The 23005-nt window shown below is 40.0% G+C and overlaps 1 protein-coding gene across 1 annotated transcript in view; it reads right to left on the bottom strand.

Moving 5' to 3' along the window:
* grik3 (glutamate ionotropic receptor kainate type subunit 3) overlaps positions 1-23005 on the bottom strand; it is a 258630-nt gene that overhangs the window by 140753 nt on the left and 94872 nt on the right. The window contains exon 2 of the mRNA XM_060922177.1: positions 4925-5098. Coding sequence (XP_060778160.1) covers positions 4925-5098 — 174 coding nt within the window. The remainder of the gene's footprint in view (positions 1-4924; positions 5099-23005) is intronic.

Below are 23005 nucleotides of genomic sequence, written 5' to 3'. Positions count from 1 at the left end.
CACAAACAGATGGCCTAGTCAAGCAATTTAACAGCACTCTTAAGAACTTGATTCATAAGTCCGTAAGCAAAGACACTTGTGAGTGGGATAAATGGCTTGAGCCCCTGTTGTTTGCAGTACAAGAGGCTCCGCAATCCTCTATGGGGTTTTCCTCATTCAAGTTATTATATGGGTGCAAGCCTCAGAGCATCCTAGACGTCATTAGGGAAAATTGGGAGGAGGGGCCTTCTGACAGCAAAAATGATATTCAATAAGTTCTTGACATGCATGTAAATCTCCAGATCTAACCCAAACTCAGTCACCTAACCCAAGAGAATTTGTGGGAGGTGCAAGAGTGTCAGTCCCAGCTGTATAACAGGGGGCATGCCTTAGAGAATTCACACCAGGTGATAAAGTTCTCATACTATTACCCACATTGAGCTCTAAATTACTAGCCAAGTGGCAAGGGCCCTTTCAGGTCACACGGAGAGTTGGGGATGTCAACTATGAGGTGAAGCGAATAGATAGGGGTGGGGCATGGCAAATATACCACCATAATCTGCTCAACCTATGGAATGAGGGGGTCCCTATGGCATTGGCAATGGTAATTCTGGAGAGGGAGAAGCTGGGGAGGGAGCTTAAAACAAAATCCACTACTCATCCCGCCCCGGTCCCCTGTGGAGACAACCTCTTGCCATCCCAACTCATGGAGGTTGCCAGGTTGCAAAGGGAGTTTTCTGATGTGTTCTCACACCTGCCTGGTTGCACCCACCACATAAAACACCACATCGAGATGCCCCCAGGGGTGGTGGTGCATAGGTGCATAGCCACCCATACTGCTTACCCAAACACACAAAAAAACCCTGTATTTCAGGATGAACTGAAAGCCATACTCGAGATGGGAATATAGAGGAGTCGTACAGTGACTGGGGAAGCCCAGTAGTGTTGGTTCCCAAAACTGACTGGTCGGTCCAGTTCTGTGTGGACTACAGAAGAGTCAACATGGTGTCTAAATCTGACGCATACCCAATGTCTCACATCGATGAACTGCTTGATCAGTTAGGTGTGGCCCATTTTTATTCGACACTGCATTTAATGAAGGGATATTGGCAGATTCTTTTGTTCCCCTTATCCCAAGAAAAAACAGTCTTTTCCACCCCATTTGGTTTAAACCAGTTTGTCACCCTTCCATTTGGGTTATTGGGGGCTCCTGAAATGTTTCAGCGGCTCATGGATAAAATTCTTCGTCCACATGCTGTTTACGCCGCACCCTACCATAATGACATTAAAGCCAGTAATGATTGGCTGCAGCACATGAAACACCTCAGGGCTGTACTAGAATCGTTGAAGCGTGTGGACTCACAGCTAATCTGAAGAATTCTGCAACTGGGCGAGTGGAGGTACGGTATCTGGGCTTCCAATTGGGTAATGGGTGGGTGCATCCCCAAATTGACAAGACCACAGCAATTGCGGCCTATTCAAGGACCAAGACCAAAAAGGGGGGTGAGACAGTTCCTGGGGCTGGCTGGCTATTATTGTACGTCCGTGCCTAATTATTCAAACATCACCAGCCTGCTGACTGACCTCACTAAAAAGGGAGCACCAGATCTGGTCCAGTGGATGGAGCCATGCCAACAGGCCTTTACCCAGGTAAAAGCTACACTGTGTGTGGGACCAATTTTACACTCCCCTGACTTCTCTCTCCCTTTTTTTTTTTTTTTACAGACTGACATGTTGGACAGAGGGCTGAGGGCCATTTTGTCTCAAATGGGTGGCACGGTGGTGTAGTGGTTAGCACGGTCGCCTCACAGCAAGAAGGTTCCGGGTTCGAACCCAGCGGCTGGCAAGGGCCTTTCTGTGTGGAGTTTGCATGTTCTCCCCGTGGGTTTCCTCCGGGTGCTCCGGTTTCCCCCACAATCCAAAGACATGCAGTTCAGTTGACGTGGGGCGGCCTTGGGCTGAGGTGCCCTTGAGCAAGGTACCGGACACCTGACTGCTCCCCGGGCGCTCTGAGCTGCCCACTGCTCTGGGTGTGTGTGCTTGTGTTCACTGCTTCAGATGGGTTGAATGCAGAGAATGAATTTCACTGTGCTTGAAGTGTGCATGTGACGAATAATAAAGGTTTCTTAAATGGTGAAGGGAGAGGAGCTGTACATCAGCCACAAGCTCTCCATGCGAGAGACAAAGTACAGCACCATTGAGAAAGAGTGCTTGGCCATTAAATGGATGGTCCTCACCCTCCTTTACTACCTGCTGGGACACCCTTTCACCCTGTGCTCGGCTCACGCCCCACATCCAGTGGTTCCAAAGCTTTTATTTATAGACCACTGGGAAGTGTGTAAGTTCTCTCATACTCCTGCACCAGTCAAAGGGTTCTCATCCCAAACTATGTGGAAATATGTCTGTGAAGGTTCTCAGTCATCCAGGTCATCGTAAACCATAGGTGCTAAAGAAGGCAACTGGACTTGCTTGAAATCCTTGAAGATGTTTCACCTCTCATCTGAAAGGCTTCTTCAGTTTAGAACTGAGAACCTTCACAGACACTGGGAAGTGGGTTTTTTTTTTTTTTTTTTTTGGGGGGGGGGGGGGGGGTTGGCTGGGAATAAAACCTGAAGGTCAATCTGAACCTACCTGCCTATCTGTTCAGTGTCCACCCCTGTCAGGGAACTGTGACAGTCAGTTTTCAATTTTTTTCAGTTCTTGAAAAGGCATGGTATGTGTGGCAGCGGGGGCATGGTCAAGCGTCGGTCTGTGACCGGAGGGTGGAGTCAGGGAAGGTACTGTAAGTGGCAGAATCACTGCACCTGATGTCAGTTAACCTGTGTTTGTGTGTCTTCCCCAGTGACCGCGCCCTATATAACGAGAGAGAGAGCAGAGGAAGGGAGCTCTCTCCCCAACCTGGTATGTGTGTGCATTTCTGTCTGACTGGGAGATTGAAAAAGCTGAAAATAAAGAGCTTTTTGAAACTCAGTTCTGGCCTGCCATACTTCTGTGCTCCACCCACCCGCTCAAAGTCCTACAGTATGACTATACAATAATAGACATGGTTTAATCATTGAAGACCAGTTTGAAAGGAAAACATCAAGAATCAATGAAAAAGAATTAGAGCATGGTCATTAAAGGGATAGTTCGGGATTTTTGACATGAATCTGTATGGCATCCCCATCAATAGTGTCATGCAAACACACTGACTTACCCCTGACAGCATCCTGTGAGTCCAGTTCTTGTCCAGTTTTGGTCCAGACGAAAGTAGTCCGGCAAGTTTGTTGGGGTCACGAAAGTAAAACGTTTTTCGTCTCAAAACAGTATGTGTTCAAAAGAGTGATATATTTGCATCACAAAACCGTTGTCAAATAAAAAGTCAGACCTCGAAATCGCTTGGCACTATTTTCTCTCCCTTCTTATCACTGCGCGCTGCCGGCTTCATCCAGCTGCGGCTCCAGCTTCAAGGATAAGCTGGAGCCGCATAAGTAGGAGTCCCGGCGGGTGGTTTGTATTCGATTCGTTTATATCCCGACCTTGTTAGCTGTCAGATTTATGTTCATGGACCCGGTAAGCTGGTAAATAATATCTATTATTATTTTTTTTCTTTACCAAATTCTAACAGAAAACGAGAGCGCCCGAAAGGGAAAGCTGAGCCGAGCCGCCTCACGGCTGTAATGCAAATTGCTTTCCTCCTCAGTATACAAGTGCGCTTCCATGGCAGGGAAAAAGAAACTACCACTGCTGCCTATGTAGTGCCCTATTTATACAAATAGGAGTCATTCAGGATTCAGCCATGTTTTTGCTCCGTGTCATGGCTGAATCCTGAATGACTCCTATTTGTATAAATAGGGCACTACATAGGCAGCAGTGGTAGTTTCTTTTTCCCTGCCATGGAAGCGCACTTGTATACTGAGGAGGAAAGCAATTTGCATTACAGCCGTGAGGCGGCTCGGCTCAGCTTTCCCTTTCGGGCGCTCTCGTTTTCTGTTAGAATTTGGTAAAGAAAAAAAATAATAATAGATATTATTTACCAGCTTACCGGGTCCATGAACATAAATCTGACAGCTAACAAGGTCGGGATATAAACAAATCGAATACAAACCACCCGCCGGGACTCCTACTTATGCGGCTCCAGCTTATCCTTGAAGCTGGAGCCGCAGCTGGATGAAGCCGGCAGCGCGCAGTGATAAGAAGGGAGAGAAAATAGTGCCAAGCGATTTCAAGGTCTGACTTTTTATTTGACAACGGTTTTGTGATGCAAATATATCACTCTTTTGAACACATACTGTTTTGAGACGAAAAACGTTTTACTTTCGTGACCCCAACAAACTTGCCAGACTACTTTCGTCTGGACCAAAACTGGACAAGAACTGGACTCACAGGATGCTGTCAGGGGTAAGTCAGTGTGTTTGCACGACACTATTGATGGGGATGCCATACAGATTCATGTCAAAAATCCCGAACTATCCCTTTAACACACAAATGACTAGTTACTTATTGTGGGTGGCACGGTGGTGTAGTGGTTAGCACTGTCGCCTCACAGCAAGAAGGTTCTGGGTTCAAGCCCAGTGGCCAAGGGGGCCTTTCTGTGTGAAGTTTGCATGTTCTCTCCATGTCTGTGTGGGTTTCCTCTGGGCGCTCTGGTTTCCCCCACAGTTCAAAAGCATGTGGTTAGGTTAACATGGGACAGCCATGAAGGCTGGACTGAAGTGTCCTTGAGCGAGTCACCTAACCCCCAACTGCTCTTTGGGTGCTGTAGCATAGCTGCTCACTGTTCTGGGTATGTGTGTGCACTTATTCCTCACTTGTGTGTGTACACTGCTTCAGATGGGTTAAGTGCAGAGGAAACATTTCACTGTGATTGAGTGTACATGTGATAAATAACATTTCTTCATTATCTAGTTTTGAAGTTATTTCAATAGTACAGTCTTATAAAATTCATCTGATTAAGTTGACTCACCTTTCCTTGAGGCCTCAAAGCTATCATAGATATTAATCCGCTGGATGTCGTACGTTAATGTTGTGTTTGGCAATAATGTCCTGTTTCTGTTGATGTTATTGACGGCAAACTTAAAGGCCAGCTCCTCAGCACTGACAAGTGAGACTGGACCATCCGTTTGTTCAAAAATCCCTCCTGTAAACCAAAAGACAAGACTATGTTAACACAGGGCAAACCAGTCAAAACTGTGTTTCAGTTCTACATCCAAACTTCTGGATCCAAAACTCTGCCTGTAATGTAGCGACTAAACTGTTTTGTGTGCCATAAGGCACCACATTAGATTTATTCCGCAAATAGATGGAGTCTGCCTGCATTCAGAGTTCTGGTTGTGAGTTTCAGCTCAGGCTTTTAAAGTTCAGGGCCATAATGGAGATGGGGGCAGACAAGACAGAGGGAGAAAAAGCAAATAGGCCCATCAAAGGTTCCAAGCCATTTTCAGGCCAGCAGGTCTGTAATAAAATGGATTATTATGTGGAATGTTAGATCTGAAGAATGTTAAATCCTATGCAAACTTTTTTTTGTCCACTTTACTTCACAATCTACTGGGATGGTGTAAAAGTAATTATACCACAACATGATTGAATTCTCAAATGAGAAGGTATGCATTAATTTTCTTGAGCAGCATATGATATGCGTAATTTAATACACTAGTTCAAACTAATGACTGATCATTCCTATAGTAATAGCTCATTCACAGGGACTTGTATGGTGGACATCATACATAATCTAATCCTATTAATAAAATAATTAAATGATGTGTAGTTTTACAAAGAAAACTGTAAAATCATTGATGTGGAGAGTTTTTCTGTTAGGAAATGTTTATGTAACATTTTTGGGAGGAGGTTCAGATGTCAGCACTTTGTAATGGTCTAGATGTTTCCCAACACAAGGGAGTCTTCAGGAGAGAGGACCAGCTGCATTTCTCTGTCTTATTAACTTCAAGAGAGTAAGAAAAGTTTGTCTGGTGGGCAAATGACTGTTTTAATAGCTGCTATAATGTAACTGATAACAGGAACTAGTCTCAGACATTCCACAACTAAAAGTAACTATAAATGTTAAAAAGTGCAATGTGTTGTTCAGTAATACATGAAAAATGTAATTGTCGTAAAATCAGTGTGGTACAAGTGAAATGACTCCCTTTGGACCATGCTGTTCTACAAAGAATACACATGTAACAATACCTTTGCTTCGCATAGGGCCATATCACCCCATCCCAGTATGCTTTATTTTCATATAACTGTTAGCTGTGTGTTTTTCCTCAGATAAAGTGAAAACAATGTTGATTGACTGAGACCACTCAATGGAATAGATTCCATAAGATGATAGCATCTAAAATGTGAAAAATGATCCAAAGTCCATGAGGTTTAATACTGTTAGATACACTTCAGCATCTCCAAGTAAATTAGTTGTAACCATCGGTCATGAAATCCAGGGGCTTCTCTGATAGGTAAATATTATAAAGGAACATTTTCCACTGTTTGAGATTTGATAAGCGGAAAAAAAATTATATAAATTTTATATATATACAGTTAGGTCCATAAATATTTGGACAGAGACAACATTTTTCTAATTTTGGTTCTGTACATTACCACAATGGATTCTGAACAAAACAATTTAGATGCAGTTGAAGTTCAGATTTTCAGCTTTAATTCAGTGGGTTGAACAAAATGATTGCATAAAAATGTGAGGAACTAAATCATTTTTTAAACACAATCCCTTCATTTCAGGGGCTCAAAAGTAATTGGGCAAATTAAATAATTGTAAATAAAATGTTAATTTATAATACTTGGTTGAAAACCCTTTGTTGGCAATGACTGCCTGAAGTCTTGAACTCATGGACATCACCAGACGCTGTGTTTCCTCCTTTTCAATGCTCTGCCAGGCCTTTACTGCAGCGGTTTTCAGTTGCTGTTTGTTTGTGGGCCTTTCTGTCTGAAGTTTAGTCTTTAACAAGTGAAATGCATGCTCAATTGGGTTGAGATCAGGTGACTGACTTGGCCATTCAAGAATATTCCACTTCTTTGCTTTAATAAACTCCTGGGTTGCTTTGGCTTTATGTTTTGGGTCATTGTCCATCTGTATTATGAAATGCCGACCAATCAGTTTGGCTGCATTTGGCTGGATTTGAGCACACAGTATGTCTCTGAATACCTCAGAATTCATCTGGCTGCTTCTGTCCTGTGTCACATCATCAATAAACACTAGTGACCCAGTACCACTGGCAGCCATGCATGCCCAAGCCATCACACTGCCTCCACCGTGTTTTACAGATGATGTGGTATGCTTTGGATCATGAGCTGTACCACACCTTCACCATACTTTTTTCTTTCCATCATTCTGGTAGAGGTTGATCTTGGTTTCATCTGTCCAAAGAATGTTCTTCCAGAACTGTGCTGGCTTTTTTAGATGTTTTTTAGTAAAGTCCAATCTAGCCTTTTTATTCTTGAGGCTTATGAGTGGCTCGCACCGTGCAGTGATCCCTCTGTATTTACTTTCATGCAGTCTTCTCTTTATGGTAGATTTGGATATTGATATGCCTACCTCCTGGAGAGTGTTGTTCACTTGGTTGGCTGTTGTGAAGGGGTTTCTCTTCACCATGGAAATTATTCTGCGATCATCCACCACTGTTGTCTTCTGTGGGTGTCCAAGTCTTTTTGCATTGATGAGTTCACCAGTGCTTTCTTTCTTTCTTTCTTTCTTTCTTTCTTTCTTTCTTGCTCAGGATGTACCAAACTGTAGATTTTGCCACTCCTAATATTGTAGCAATTTCTCAGATGTTTTTTTTCTGTTTTCGCAGCTTAAGGATGGCTTGTTTCACCTGCATGGAGAGCTCCTTTGACTGCATGTTTTCTTCACAGCAAAATCTTCCAAATGCAAGCACCACACCTCAAATCAACTCCAGGCCTTTTATCTGCTTAATTGAGAATGACATAATGAAGGAATTGCCCTGCACCTGCCCATGAAATAGCCTTTGAGTCAATTGTCCAATTACTTTTGGTCCCTTTAAAAACAGTGTGGCACATGTTAAGGAGCTGAAACTCCTAAACCCTTCATCCAATTTTAATGTGGATACCCTCAAATGAAAGCTGAAAGTCTGGACTTTATGTCCATGTCCATTATATAATAGACATGTATAACTTGAATATGTTTCAGTAAACAGGTAAAAAAAACAAAATTTGTGTCAGTGTCCAAATATATATGGACCTAACTGTATAGATAGATAGATAGATAGATAGATAGATAGATAGATAGATAGATAGATAGATAGATAGATAGATAGATAGATAGATAGATAGATATACAAACAAAATGTGTGTGTGTGTGTGTGTGTGTGTGTAACAAGAATGTTTTTGTTTCATTTTCACTACAAATATTTTAATCTATAGCCTTTAGGAAGCACAAAGATCAGTAATGATATAAACCACTTTAAACCACACACACAAGTAAATCCATCACTCGAAAAGCATTTAATTTGAGTTTTGGTTTCTTGTACCACAGCAGGGGTCATCAGCTCCCTGAAGTGCTGTGATCTTCCCTGAGCATTAGTTGCTACAGGATCGCAGTCCTCCACTTCAGAACTTGGAGCAGAAGCTACAGAGCAATATACACTCCACTATTTATGACTCCAGCCCTACTTGCGATCCGGAGGGAGGCGATGCATAAACTCTGTGGAAGGAGCTTGGCGCATTAAAATAAATGAATCCTGCCATTTTGCAGGGAAATCTCATTAGAGTACATTAAGTAATTGCTGGAGTATATACTAATTTGACTGTTAAGAGGATAAAATGTGCATTGCTCGGAAGCACTTTAACAAATTTAATAAGCATATGGGGTACCAGTTCCTTGGGAGGAGAGAGAAATCATGGAATAATTTGCATTGCAATTTTCAGAAAACCATGTCATAAGCATAATGCAAAGAGTTAATGTGCAAAGATTTTTCTGTCAAAATGGAGTCCATACACTGGACTGAAATACAGAAATATTTTTTGCCAAGACTGAAATTGCCAATGTTAGAAGAAATGTGAGAGTTACTGCTTCAGTTACTTAATGATAACTCAAAAAGGCCAAAAGTAAATTGAGCTGTAAATGTTTGATGTGAGATTTCGCTCCTCCTTAACATTAGTCAATTTTGTTTGTGATTAACTTGTTTCTTATTCCTAGGCAGAACTACAAAAGGGCTTAATTAATCTCTTGGGCCATAGCCTGAGCAGAAAACATGCGCTCATTACAGCTGCTGTTTTTCATAATATGGCCCTTGGTGAGTTTATTTAAAATCTGAATGAACAAGTTACAGATATTCCACTGAAAGTAAACATACCCAAAATGGTACAGACACAACATGTCGTTCAAAGAGCTTCAGCTAAATAATACTTCACAAGGTTGTGCTAAATAATACAACACAGATTATCACCGCCACCAATGCTTTCATCTGTGAACCAAGAATATTACACAGTGACTGAAAGTTCTTGGGGTAGCCAATGATAAAGGGAAAGGTTTATTTTAGTGTTAATAGGTTATTTGTTTCTATGGAACATATATTTTGAGACTGGTTGTATGTCTCATCCTAAAACTGACAAAACTGCAGTTGTACTAAAATAATTAGGATTTATGGAGGACAGTTTGTTTGTTAAGGAATGAAACAGCACCAGTGGACATATGAGCTGGCCCCAAAAGCAAGCTTTTACCATATTATGTTAAGTAGTAAAAGGCCTAAGAGTCTAGATTTAAGTTTACAACATTTACCATACGGTGCTTTGGTTACTGTCCAGTTAACTAGTTGTAATATGCATGTCCTAAATCAGTTGGTTACTGTGATATATATCCATCCATCCATTATCTGTAGCCACTTATTCTGTCCTACAGGGTCGCAGGCAAACTGGAGCCTATCCCAGCTGACTATGGGCGAGAGGCGGTACACCCTGGACAAGTCGGCAGGTCATCGCAGGGCTGACACACAGAGACAAACAACCATTCATACTCACATTCACACCTACGGTCAATTTAGAGCCACCAATTAGCCTAACCTAAATGTCTTTGGACTGGGGGGGAAACCAGAGCACCCAGAGGAAACCCACACAGACACGGGGAGAACATGCAAACTCCACACAGAAAGACCCCTGTTGGCTACTGGGCTCAAACCCAAAAACTTCTTGCTGTGAGGCGACAGTGCTAACCACACCACCGTATATATGTGAGCAAAAAAATGAAGTTTATGTTCGAGTGGTGAATGTATGTATCACAAGTGGGTGAAGCGAATGAGTGAAAACATTTTTAGCATGAGAAGTTAAACTTCATATCTTCACGCCCCTGTGTAATGTTCTATATATTACATAGACACATCCACAAAAAAATACACAAGTTAATCAAAAGAATTTTAATTATGAACCAGTTTGCCATTTTGACAATGCACTTCTATTCAGAGGGAAAAAAACTTGGAGTGACGTCATCCGAGTGAAATATCGGGAAATATGTTACTTGGCTCCACGATATATTTCGTATGAAAAATGCAAGTTTTTCAACACGAGAAGAACTTCATATCTTCAAGCCAACGTGTGATGTTCTTTTTATTATATCGACACATTCATAAACAAAAAGTACCCAAGTTTGTCAAAACAATTCACTGATTTCCTCACATGTGACATCTCAAGATTTATGTCACAGTCTCGGTTCTCAATGTCCTAGTTGTAGCTCGTATGAAAAATACGAGTGGTATATTTAAATAATATTGCCTGGCTCTGAGTGGCATATCAGATATATTCCATTCAGCTAGCATGATATTGAATGAGTCGAAGACGAGATCAGTATCATGCTAGCTTAATGGAATATATCTGATATACCACGAGAAAAGCCATTATTATTATTATTATTATTATTATTAGTCATCATAGTAGTAGTATTTCAGCATTCTCAAAGGCTAACGCTAGCTTACCCATTACTCGGCACTGTGAGTGCAGCAGTGCAGTCACATTCCAATTGGTGTAGCATTCATCAGTAGTTTCAGCGAAGGCTAATGCTAGCTTACTCGCAACTCTTTGCTGTTAGCACAGCAGTGCAGTCACCTTCCAGCTGGTGTAGTGTTCATCAGTAGTGTTAGCGAATGTTAATAAAGCAGTCAAGCCAGTGCTATCAAGAGGAAGTAGCACAGGCTAATGACGAGAAACTAAGATTTCTGTCTCCAGACTCTTCTTCCATGTACGCTTGCCACAGTATTTTTCACTGAGACTTAAGGCTTTATTTCTCTATGTAATTTACTTAGTTACTTTTAAAATCAACATTGACAACTACGCACAATGGCGCTACCTGGCAGCCAAAATTCTCTCAAAATTTTCCGTATTTAACAAAGCAAACCTGGCGGCCATGTTTGTTTACAAATTGTCACATTTGCTCACTAGCACAGAAGTTTTACGTCTCCGATGTGTCTCTTTTCCAGTTTTTCAATGTCCGTTGGTATGTTTTTCTCTTGTGAATATGCATGAAGAATACCTAATGAAGTTTTGGAAGCCTTTTGGGTGTTCAGTGTGTCTTTCTCTTTCACAGTGAACACAGAAATTACTGTGCACAGCAGAAAAGTTTCTCATTGGATATCTGTGCGCCAGCGTGTGACCTTGTGTTGTCTTGACAGCATGCTATATTGTAACAATATGGCACGCTCATTTTCCATTGTGTAGAGTGGTGTAATACATGTAGGATAAGCAATATGATAACAATATTGCATGCTATCAAACCAAATTAGAAGGGAATAGAATACATGTTTTTCTTCCATCGAAAGTGTCCTGTACGTATAAGAATTCCCAGTAAAACACCCGTGTCCATGTTTTATAAATATATAATAACATCAACAGTTGTGTAAATGAAAATATTACTATCCTCAACCTTAACAGGTGAAAATGTGGGCTGTGTAGATCTAGAGAAATGTACTGTAACCTGACTTCAACTGTCATGAAATATTAATAATAGATTATTGTCACACTTCAATCAGAAACATCAATATGCTTTTTGTTTTACTTGTAACTTCTAATAAACATCATTCCATTTCAACACACAAACTACATTTTGACATGCTGACCTATTCAAACTGACAGACAGTTTTCTGTTCTTTTGCTTTCTCTAGCCCACTCTATTTTGTATCCATATGTTCCTTGTTCAAGCTTGTTCATTGTCCCATCCAGGCTGTTATGAGCTGTGCCTGGGTCTGCACATCAAGACAATATCATTTTGTTTCTGGATGAATGTATGCTAGCAAACTGCGCAATTTGAGCGAGTTCTTTTGTATTCATGTGCTTCTCTGGTAGGGTTCCCAGGCTGCCTGTGAATAGCTGCACTGCTCCTCGGAAGCACAAAGGAACTTTGCTGCACAATGGCTGAGGAGAATTGAGCCAACAATGGCTAGTACTAAATAATTACAGCAAACTACCAGCATTGTGCACAACACTGACCAATCACACTGAAGACAGGGTTTATTCCATCTCCATACCCTCAACGGAAAACTGAAGATGCAATGTGGAGTTCCTCTGTGCTTAACTGCCGAGGAATACAATTCAATCACTTTTGTTGTTCCTTTTATACAACACACTTATTTAAAAACTGCCACCGTGTAATGCCGTTATTTACATTTAGCATGTATATCAAATCACTGAAAAAGATTTGTCAAGTCTCATGTGCAGATAGTAAATTAGTACAAGTGAGGCACTGGAGACGTGACACTAAAAAGGTGTGATTTAATGAATATCAGAACCACAGACTTTGGGATTTGTTCATCTTTGTTTAATGTTACACAAACAGACTGACATCCTCAATTTTAAGCTAAGATTTGAGTAAAAAAAATCTGTTAAGTGCTCCATCTTTTCTCCGATTAATCATTTATATTTTTAATCACATTTTAATTTGAATCCCTTGCTTCATCAGGATTGATACTCAGAGTCCCTTGTGCTATCAGCACTATTTATAATGTCATTCCTGAAGTAGAGTCTTTATAATAGCAAGTAGTTTTAGTGTTACACAGCATTATAAATTACCATATTCAGTATATGACATCAATCAATAATTCTAGTGTTGGGAATGTGTAATGAGAAAATACACTATAATTAAATTATGCATCATTTTCCCATTTCACATATCAGATACACAGTACATCTGACAATCTCAAACCTGTAATATGCTTACATTCCTTTTTATTGGATATGATTAGTAATACTCATAGAGGCCAGAAAGCACTAATATCCCCACTGTCAAATAACTGCCAGGTAACAACATATTTGTAAAATCTAATTTTATGCTCAAATGGCTCTACTCACACAATTTATCGCAGCTTTCACTCTCCTGTCCTCGTTCACTCACTCTCTTTCCCTCTCTCCAGCTTAGTAAGGTTTATGATCACATTATTATTCGGAAACGTTCACAGTGGATAATGTGACAGAGCAGAGCTGCTATTTGAGCCCTGCATCACACTGAGTCCTTTTGCTGTTCTAGCCCAATTCTAATTCTCTCTCCCATACCAGACCTGCACGTGTGTAGCTCATTTACATGTTTTTGTTAACACAAGCATGGAAACACAAATCATGAAAAGATTCACACTGGAGACAAAAACACCAAGTCATCAATATGAGTGACACTGAGAGCCACGTCCACATGAGAGCTGAGTAAAACATTGGCAGAGTAGCCAGCGGGGTGGATTCAAAACATGCCTATCACACACTAAAATATGTGAGGTTTATTTCTTTCAGAGAACACAATGCACAATCTATTCAACACTGGCTAGTGTATCATTAACTGTTATCATGAAGATGAAGCACTTTAGTGCCAGAATGTTCTAACTGGTGTGTATCAGGTAAATTTTGCCAGATGGATAATGGAAATCTTGCCAAGGATACACACACACACACACACACACACACACACACACACAGGAACAGAATCAAATACTTGGCATCACCATACATGGCAAGACAAAGAAGCAAGAGCTCAGCAGGAGAAGAGCCAGGCTTTTTCATTAGCAGCAGCTGTGAGTGCTGTCGCTGGTGGCCATGGACCTAATGTCACCCATTGCATGGCATTTCATGAACATGATTCTGTTGTCTACTGTACCACTAACAGCAAATGTCAGGTGATATGTCTGTAAGTTTTTAAAAACTAGCATAAAGCTGGCTTTACAGTGATGCTTCATGTAATTTAGCAGCAGCAGTAATTTAGAACCATGTGAATGAAGAAAAAAAAATGCAGCATGTTGTAACCATAGCCATATATCGATGTTGGTTTCATATTGTGGTTGCATTTCATTAAACTAGATTCCCCCCATACATACATACATGCATACATACATACATACATACATACATACATACATACATACACACACAAATGAAAGAAAAACAGCATGATGTATATGGCTATAATGAAAATGTTAAACTCTAAACTGCACCCCACCAACGCCTGAAATAACTGACAAGCAATAAACAGTAACTTGAAATTAGGTTCATTCAAACAGAGCTTCAGTGATGATGTAAAGGTTACTTTCCATGTAGTGTTCAGTGAAAGCTGCATTCCCTCAGGCACCATGTTTTGCCCCACACATACTCTGAGTTTCTAGACTCCCCAGTTTGCTCCAGTATGAAGACTGAGCTCCATTAACAGCCCAGCTGGCACACTTTACCCCATTATTCACACACACACACACACACACACACACACACACACACACACACACACACACACACACACACACACACAGGACATTTTCCTCTAAAAACCACACAACGCAGACAGACAAACTGTTCACAAAATTAGACCTATTAATGAACAAGGAATAAAGTGACTGAATGTGACAGGGAAAATGCACTCAGTGTGTGCAGTTAATTTTAGGAATTTGTTGCCTCAGCCTTTTCTTCTTCCCCCTATTCAAACAATTCATCATCTGATCCATCTGGGTATTGACAAAAGCATCTGAGACACAGTCCTATTTTAGTCTGCAAGACAGAAACAGTAGGGAGTTCTAACAACAGATATCTCTGTGTGTGTGTGTGTGTGTGTGTGTGTGTGTGTGTGTGTGTGTGTGCGTGCGTACATGCCTCTCTCTGTGGCTTGGGGGCATAATTTTCATTAAGGCGACACTAAGAGACCTTTTAATTCTTGAGCCAAAAACAGCAGGCTGGATGTATCCTGAGGGATGTATCCTGAGGGTCTGGGATCTTCAAACCCAGATCACAGAGTAAGATAACCGCTACATGTTGGCAGTACTAAGGGTGGTGTAATTGACATTGATTTTACACTTTAGGAAGCAATTAATATCTCAACTGAGTTTAGCAAGTGAATAGTATTTCCTGTTTTGTTAGAGAAAGTGTTGCCATTGTTTATGGACTGCACTTGATTAGCTGGCTGTTTTGACCATCATCATGGCAGCACCTCTAAAGATGTCTTCATTGTGCTATAAAAGAGTCAGTTAGTTACTCGGTTAGTCCTCTAAGAAGTGTTTTTACAGAGCAACTGTTTGGAGAGATTTATTGCTGTCATTTGCTGGGAAATATAGGTTTGAAAAATACATATAGGTTGTTTGTTTGTTTGTTTGTTTGTTTGTTTGTTTGTTTGTTTGTTTGTTTGTTCAAAATACATTGACAAGCATTCTAGAATAGTCACAGGGAAGTGCTGGCCTATACATGTTCAAGGTTTTCCTACTCCCAACACACCTTATTAAGTTCATCATCTAGCAGCCAAACCCGACCACAAGTTGATCATTGAGCACTGACTGCCTAAGAGTGGAGTTTAGAAGCCCATATTGAAGTCCTGAATTTCTGTCTACCCGGCTGGAGATTACATTACCCCATTTTCAAGGTGCAAGCGGACAAGACTAAATATAAAATTGCCCCACTTTTGACTAAAGAGGCTGTTCCCATGCAAACCTAAATGCAGGGGAGGGTCAGGGCATATCTTTGGGGACACCCCTGGCTAATTTCTAGGACAGAAGCTACTAAAATGGAAATTGAGTGGACTTTTCTCCGGTCGTTTTAACATCCCCTGGAACAAACCCAATAATGAGTGTGTGACATTGGGTCCACCTTTGAATAACTTGAATTTTAGTGGTCATATACTGTAGCATTCAGATCACAACATTAAATGTACCCATACCTTGTCTGGTTCACTGTGCCCTTTAAGAATATGGATAACAACATTTTAAGGGTACTAATGTAGCCAATATACTGAACATCAGGCATCCAAAGTGATTGTAAAGAATTACATTTTTGTTATTTATTCTATTCTGAAGAGTACTCAATGAGAATTGCTTTTACATATTTAGAATTCATTTCTATCTCTTTCTCAATGCACATTTCTGTCTTCAAAATTTCTTTTAGCAAATTAACTACAAGGAAGACAGATAGAAAACGTGTTTACAGAAGAGCTATAATTAAACCTCTGCTCTAATTATTTGTGTCAGGAGATCTGTATCTCACACAGTAGGCTAGTCATTTCTTGAGTGCCATTAGAGCTTCTGTAACATTGTAGTCCCATTTCAAACACTATCTTTACAGATGTGGGTTTATAGTAAAATGCTTTTGTTTTATCATGGCTCATCTATTGTTCCTGAAACTGTTGCATGCATCTTTTCAAAGCCAATTAGACCCTGTTGAAGTGGCTGCAATGTACTGAATGCACTGACACGAATTTCTACAAATGTAAATGACTGCAAGAGGAATTCTCTCAGGCTACATCCACACGACAACGGCAACGAGATGTTATTAAAAAATATCGCGTCCACATGGGCAACGGATCAGTAAAATATCAGGTACATATGGCAACGCAACGCTTGCTGAAAACGATGCAATACACATGCCACACCTCTAGGGGTGCTGTAAGACGGTCCCTTCGGAGACACCAGAACAATAGAAGAAGTAAGGACGCATGCGCATAAACTATTATGCACGAGACTTCATATTAGCCACAAAGTCAGAAAAATCTGTTCGTAAAATTACATTATAATGACCAAATACAATGAAAAGTATTTTTCCAGTCTCACCTGTGAAAGGTAATCCCATGTGATCTCGTTTGGACGGCAAACCTGTTGGTACAGTTAAACGTAGCACATGAATGAGGCATCTTTATTCTCCGCTTTGACCCATCCAATATGGCAGCGAGGATGACGTATGATTCTACGCGGAAGGCGGCGTCTTTAATGGTCCGGAATAAATTGAATGCTACACGTTGATGGATTAATTTGTTCTTCTACGCCCTTTTTGAGGAATGTATTGTAGGACTTAAACCAACATCTGAAGAGGTGAGATCGCTCCTTTTTTCCCCTATTTTTGCTGGCGGGATTGACTCTGCCGTAAGGGCTATTCTCTCTCTCTCTCTCTCACACACACACACTTTGCACCATTACACAATAAATATTCACAGTGAAAATATTTTGTAAGCGCGTTTCATGAACCAAGTTATAGGATTTGCTGACAACTCGCATCGAGTTCGTTACACTTCTACCCGGCGTGAAGCACATGTGGTTGTGACGTCATTGTAAACAAATCCGTTCTACTCATCCAGACGACTTTGCAACGGCGCCGTTGCCAGATCTTTCCACTCTGGAACCCGTTCTCAAAAGATTTCGTTTTGGGGCACCCAAAACGCCGGTGCCGTGTGGACGCCAGGCCGAAACGATAAACAATTTTATCGGATTCACCTGAATCCGTTGCCGTGTGGACAGGGCCTCAGTGACATGGAGTTAATGTACACATGAATTCAGGCAGGAAAAACTAACAATTGACAAGGACACATATTATGACTTGCTCAAGTCAAACAAGTGCACCATATACCATCTACCATGTTATGACTTCAGGAGGTATAACCTCTCGCATACAGTGGTGCTTGAACATTTGTGAACCCTTTAGAATTTTCCATATTTATGCATAAATATGACCTAAAACATCATCAGATTTTCACACAAGTCATAAAAATAGATAAAGAGTTAAACAAATGAAACAAAAATATTATACTTGATCATTTATTTATTGAGGAAAATGATCCAATACTACATATCTATGAGTGGCAAAAGTATGTGAACCTCTAGGATTAGCAGTTAATTTGAAGGTGAAATTAGAGGCAGGTGTTTTCAATCAATGGGATGACAATCAGGTGTGAGTGGGCACCCTGTTTTATTTCAAGAACAGGGATCTATCAAAGTCTGCTCTTCACAACACATGTTTGTGAAAGTGTATCAGCATGAACAAAGGAGATTTTTGAGGACCTCAGATAAAGCGTTGTTGATGCTCATCAGGCTGGAAAAGGTTACAAAACTATCTCTAAAGAGTTTGGACTCCACCAATCTACAGTCAGACAGATTGTGCACTAATGGAGGAAATTCAACACCTTTGTTACCCTCCCCAGGAGTGATCGACCAACAAAGATCACTCCAAGAGCAAGGCGTGTAATAGTTGGCGAGGTCACAAAGGAACCCAGGGTAACTTCTAAGCAACTGAAGGCCTCTCTCACATTGGCTAATGTTAATGTTCATGGGTCCACCATTAGGAGAACACTGAACAACAATGGTGTGCATGGCAGGGTTGCAAGGAGAAAGACACTGCTCTCCAAAAAGAACATTGCTGCTCGTCTGCAGTTTGCTAAAGATCACATGGACAAGCCAGAAGGCTATTGGAAAAATGCTTTGTGGAAGGATGAGACCAAAGTAGAACTTTTTGGTTTAAATGATGTGTTATGTTTGGAGAAAGGAAAACACTGCATTCCAGCATAAGAACCTTAGCCCATCTGTGAAACATGCTGGCGGTAGTATTATGGTTTGGGCCTTTTTTGCTGCATCTGGGCCAGGATGGCTTGCCATCATTGATGGAACAATGAATTCTGAATTATACCAGCAAATTCTAAAGGAAAATGTCAGGAAATCTGTCCATGAACTGAATCTCAAGAGAAGGTGGGTCATGCAGCAAGACAATGACCCTAAGCACACAAGTTGTTCTACCAAAGAATGGTTCAGGAAGAATAAAGTTAATGTTTTGGAATGGCCAAGTCAAAGTCCTGACCTTAATCCAATCGAAATGTTGTGGAAGGACCTGAAGTGAGCAGTTCATGTAAGGAAACCCACCAACATCCCAGAGTTGAAGCTGTTCTGTATGGAGGAACTGGCTAAAATTCCTCCAAGCCGGTGTGCAGAACTGATCAACAGTTACCGGAAATGTTTAGTTGCAGTTATCGCTGCACAAGAGGGTCACACCAGATACTGAAAGCAAAGGTTCACATACTTTTGCCACTCACAGATATGTAATATTGGATCATTTTCCTCAATAAATAAATGACCAAGTATAATATTTTTTGTCTCATTTGTTTAACTGGGTTCTCTTTATCTACTTTTAGGACTGTGTGAAAATCCGATAATGTTTTAGGTCATATTTATGCAGAAATATAGAAAATTCTAAAGGGTTCACAAACTTTCAAGCACCACTGTAATAAAAACAATTCACAAGAGATAAGAAATAAATCGATGATACAAGAAAGACCAACTCAGTACTTTCTGATGCTGGTATGATATTGCTAATGATATCAATATCCTGGGTTAAAACGCATCCCACATTTATATGTTTAAATTATTACTCACTATATTGAGTGAAAGCTATGAAGACAGTTAATCCAGTCAGTTTAATGAGAGTTTTTAATGAGGCTTTTTTCATCATTTTAAGTCTTTTTTTGTCTTCTCAAACAAATTTATATGTAAGCACATCTATTTATAAAAAACCTGCACAAACTGATTGCAATACATGAAAACATTCAGTCAATAAATACCACACTAAAAATTTTACACAGTGAAAATAATTTAGGGCTGATGTCTGCACTGTTAATTATCCCGGATCATTAACTATGATTTATTTTTCCATCAGGGGTTTATCAAACTTTATCAAATTGGACTTTGCTTCTGGGCTTCATTAAAATCCTGAGATCTGTCCATTTCTTTGGCTATTTTAAGCTTTTACCACAATCCTGATAACCTTTGGAAAGTGATCCCTGGAAAGTGTATACTTTTGTGCAAAATGTCAAAAGTAGTAAGTACCTAGACATTTAGCAGTCTGGGTTAGTATCCATTATGTTGTTCAGAAAATAGGCTCTTTTCACAATTTTAGGAATTTTTTTCAAAAATACTGGTGACTAATGGATAACAAAATACTGACTCCTGAAATAATATAAACTTAAGATCCATGTTAAGAGCATCAGAAGTACACTGATTCATTTGAACAGATGTGAAAAAAGTCTTTGCCCAATGTCTTTGGCTTAGGCCCTTAGTAGCACTTGAAGTGCCCCTTAGTAATACCACTTCTCCTTCAACTGTGCATCTTTAACACATAAAGGTTTAAATAAAGGCTATTCTTGAATATATCAATAATCAGGAAAACAATGGAGTAATGGATAATAAAATATTTTTTATAATTATATAAGTTAATGTGTTAAGCACCTTTATCTTCATCCCTATTAGATGATTGTCTCACTTGTGAGCAGCCCACAGTCTCCACTTCAATTTTCCTGAGTAGAAGTCATGCTAGTTGCACAGTACAGAATGTTCACTCTGTTCTGCCTGATCTCCAACATGCGGTGGGCTTCCTCACTGACAGCTGTGCTGCCTGACACCTAACAAGCAGTAACGCTTTGTTGGTAGTGTAGCAATGGGTCTTCACAAGTCTATTATTTAACTACCTATTAAAGAACACACTTTGTTGACACACTTTCCTCTTATAATATATAATGTCACTAACCTAAAATAGCTGGAAAATGTGGCTGTGTATGCATGTATCTCAGTAGCCACAAAGGCTTTTTTTAACATCAGCAGCTATTTGAATATTGATTTCAAATGCAGACAATATTATGAATATTCTCCATAGTACCTTAAAACTTCATAGCAAGTTAGATTGTCATGTCTGCCAGCATCAATGAACCCAGTAAGGCTAGAAGACAATAGAAGTCTTAACCACTCTCATCAAAACTACAACAGGAAAAAAATCTAATTAGGATCAGTAATTGTACTATAATCTCTAAGTCTGACTGTGCCTTTATTTGAATCTGTTAACTTTCTTTTTTTCATGAAATTATCTTCATTCATGTGAAAAGTGAAGACTACACTTTTCAAGAAGTATGTTCTAGCATGCTCATTTTGCAAATTCAATACTACATACCTAATAGTCTCTTCAGGTAGGATCACTGCTTTATTCAGATCATGATCCACCATTACTGGTTACAAGGTAGGAGAATTCACCCTGGATGGAACTCCAGTCCATCACAGGGCAACCATCACACCGAAATGCTGACCTCTTCTGCTCCTCGGACCTGCCTGATCCATCCTGGTGCCCTGTGTCTGGTTGGAGCCTCATTGCATCGCTCCTGTGGAGGACGGCCCCATGTGGACAGTTGAAAGTCATACCTGGAGGACACTCTGGACTCTTACAGTAATGCTTTTGTGGCTGAGGACTACAGTTGACTTGCTAACTTTAGGACTGCAGTTGTCATGAACAGTTTTGCACTCAAGTTTCCATCAATGAAGAGTTATAACATCAACGAAACTGACTTCATGTTAAAACTGTTAATGTTATAGTCATGTTGTCTGTTGTTGCCCAAATGAGGATGGGTTCCCTTTTCAGTCTGGTTCCTCTCGAGGTTTCTTCCTCATGTCATCTGAGGGAGTTTTTCCTTTCCACCGTCGCCACAGGCGTGCTCATTGGGGATAGATTAGGGATAGATTAGGGATAAAATTAGCTCATGTTTTAAGTCGTTCAAATTCTGTAAAGCTGCTTTGCGATAATGTTTATTGTTAAAAGCGCTATGCAAATAAACTTGACTTGACACACACACACACACTCTTATGCCCTCATTCACACCTAGGGAAAATATAGCATAGCCAACTCACATATACATGTTTTTGTATTGTGGGAGGAAACTGAAGAACATAAGATCAAGTTATGATAATTTTTCAGTATAATGTTTATTTCAGTGTAAGGATCACATTGAATAATAATTTGTAACTAATAAGTGTGAAGAGAAGCAGTGAATGCAACACTTACTTGGCAACTTTAACAGCTTTTTAAGTGTTTTATTTCGTGCGCTCATATTCATACCGATTCAGAAATTTAGACATTGTTTCTCTTTAATAACTATCATCTCTGGAAATATGATAGAATAATTATTTATTCATACAATAAACTCTAAACAGGATATTTAGATAGATTTCAGTTTTATATGAAACTCAGAGCAACATGACTATATCCGTCAATCAGTCTGTTCAGTCCAGTCTCATCACTATTTATACACTGGTGCTCTTTTTAGATGTTTTGTACAAAAATGCTAAACAGTCAGCACCTTACTGATATTCATTTTTTTTTTAGAGCAATGCAGACGTCCATACACATTTATCTAGCAGTTTAACATTTGAAGAAATCCACAATAGACCTACTAACACTGAGCAAAATTTGTTTAAAACAAGGGGCAATACAGTAGCTCAGGTCTACTGGGACTAAAGCAGAAAATATGCATTGTGTGAAACAAGAGGCCTAGTGGCATTTGAGGAATCAGTGTGGGGAATAGAAAGCGAGCACAATCCTGAATTGAATAATAACAGCAACATGAGACCCAGAATACTACAGAGCTGACAAGTTCATTACCACTGGAAGCTGCCCTGCTGCAGGATTTCTGAAGGCATACTATTAAACCCCCCCAGTGAAATTACACTGCTGGCAGCCGTGCATGGCTGACAAATATCAATGTGTGCGAACACTTGGGTTACAATACTTTCCTCAGCCAAATTCTTTCTTTCTAGGTAGTAAAACAAACAAACAAATAAATAAACCTACTTGCTTAAACTTTAATCACAACATGGTCTCTTACGATTTTTTTCAAAAACTGAATGACAAAACATAGAAATAGCAATGAATATAACAAATTTAATTATTATGATATTATGAGATCATTTGTAAATCATTGTTGTGCACAAAGCAACTCTTCCTTTATAGTGTCTTGCAAAAGCATTCATCCCCCTTGGTGTTTGTCTTGTTTTGTCGCATTACAAGATGGAAT

This window comes from Neoarius graeffei, chromosome 5 (genome assembly GCF_027579695.1).
Source record: "Neoarius graeffei isolate fNeoGra1 chromosome 5, fNeoGra1.pri, whole genome shotgun sequence".
NCBI classification, from domain to species: Eukaryota; Metazoa; Chordata; class Actinopteri; order Siluriformes; family Ariidae; genus Neoarius; species Neoarius graeffei.
Note: the sequence above shows the minus strand (reverse complement) of the source record. Positions and strands in the feature narration are given on the sequence as shown.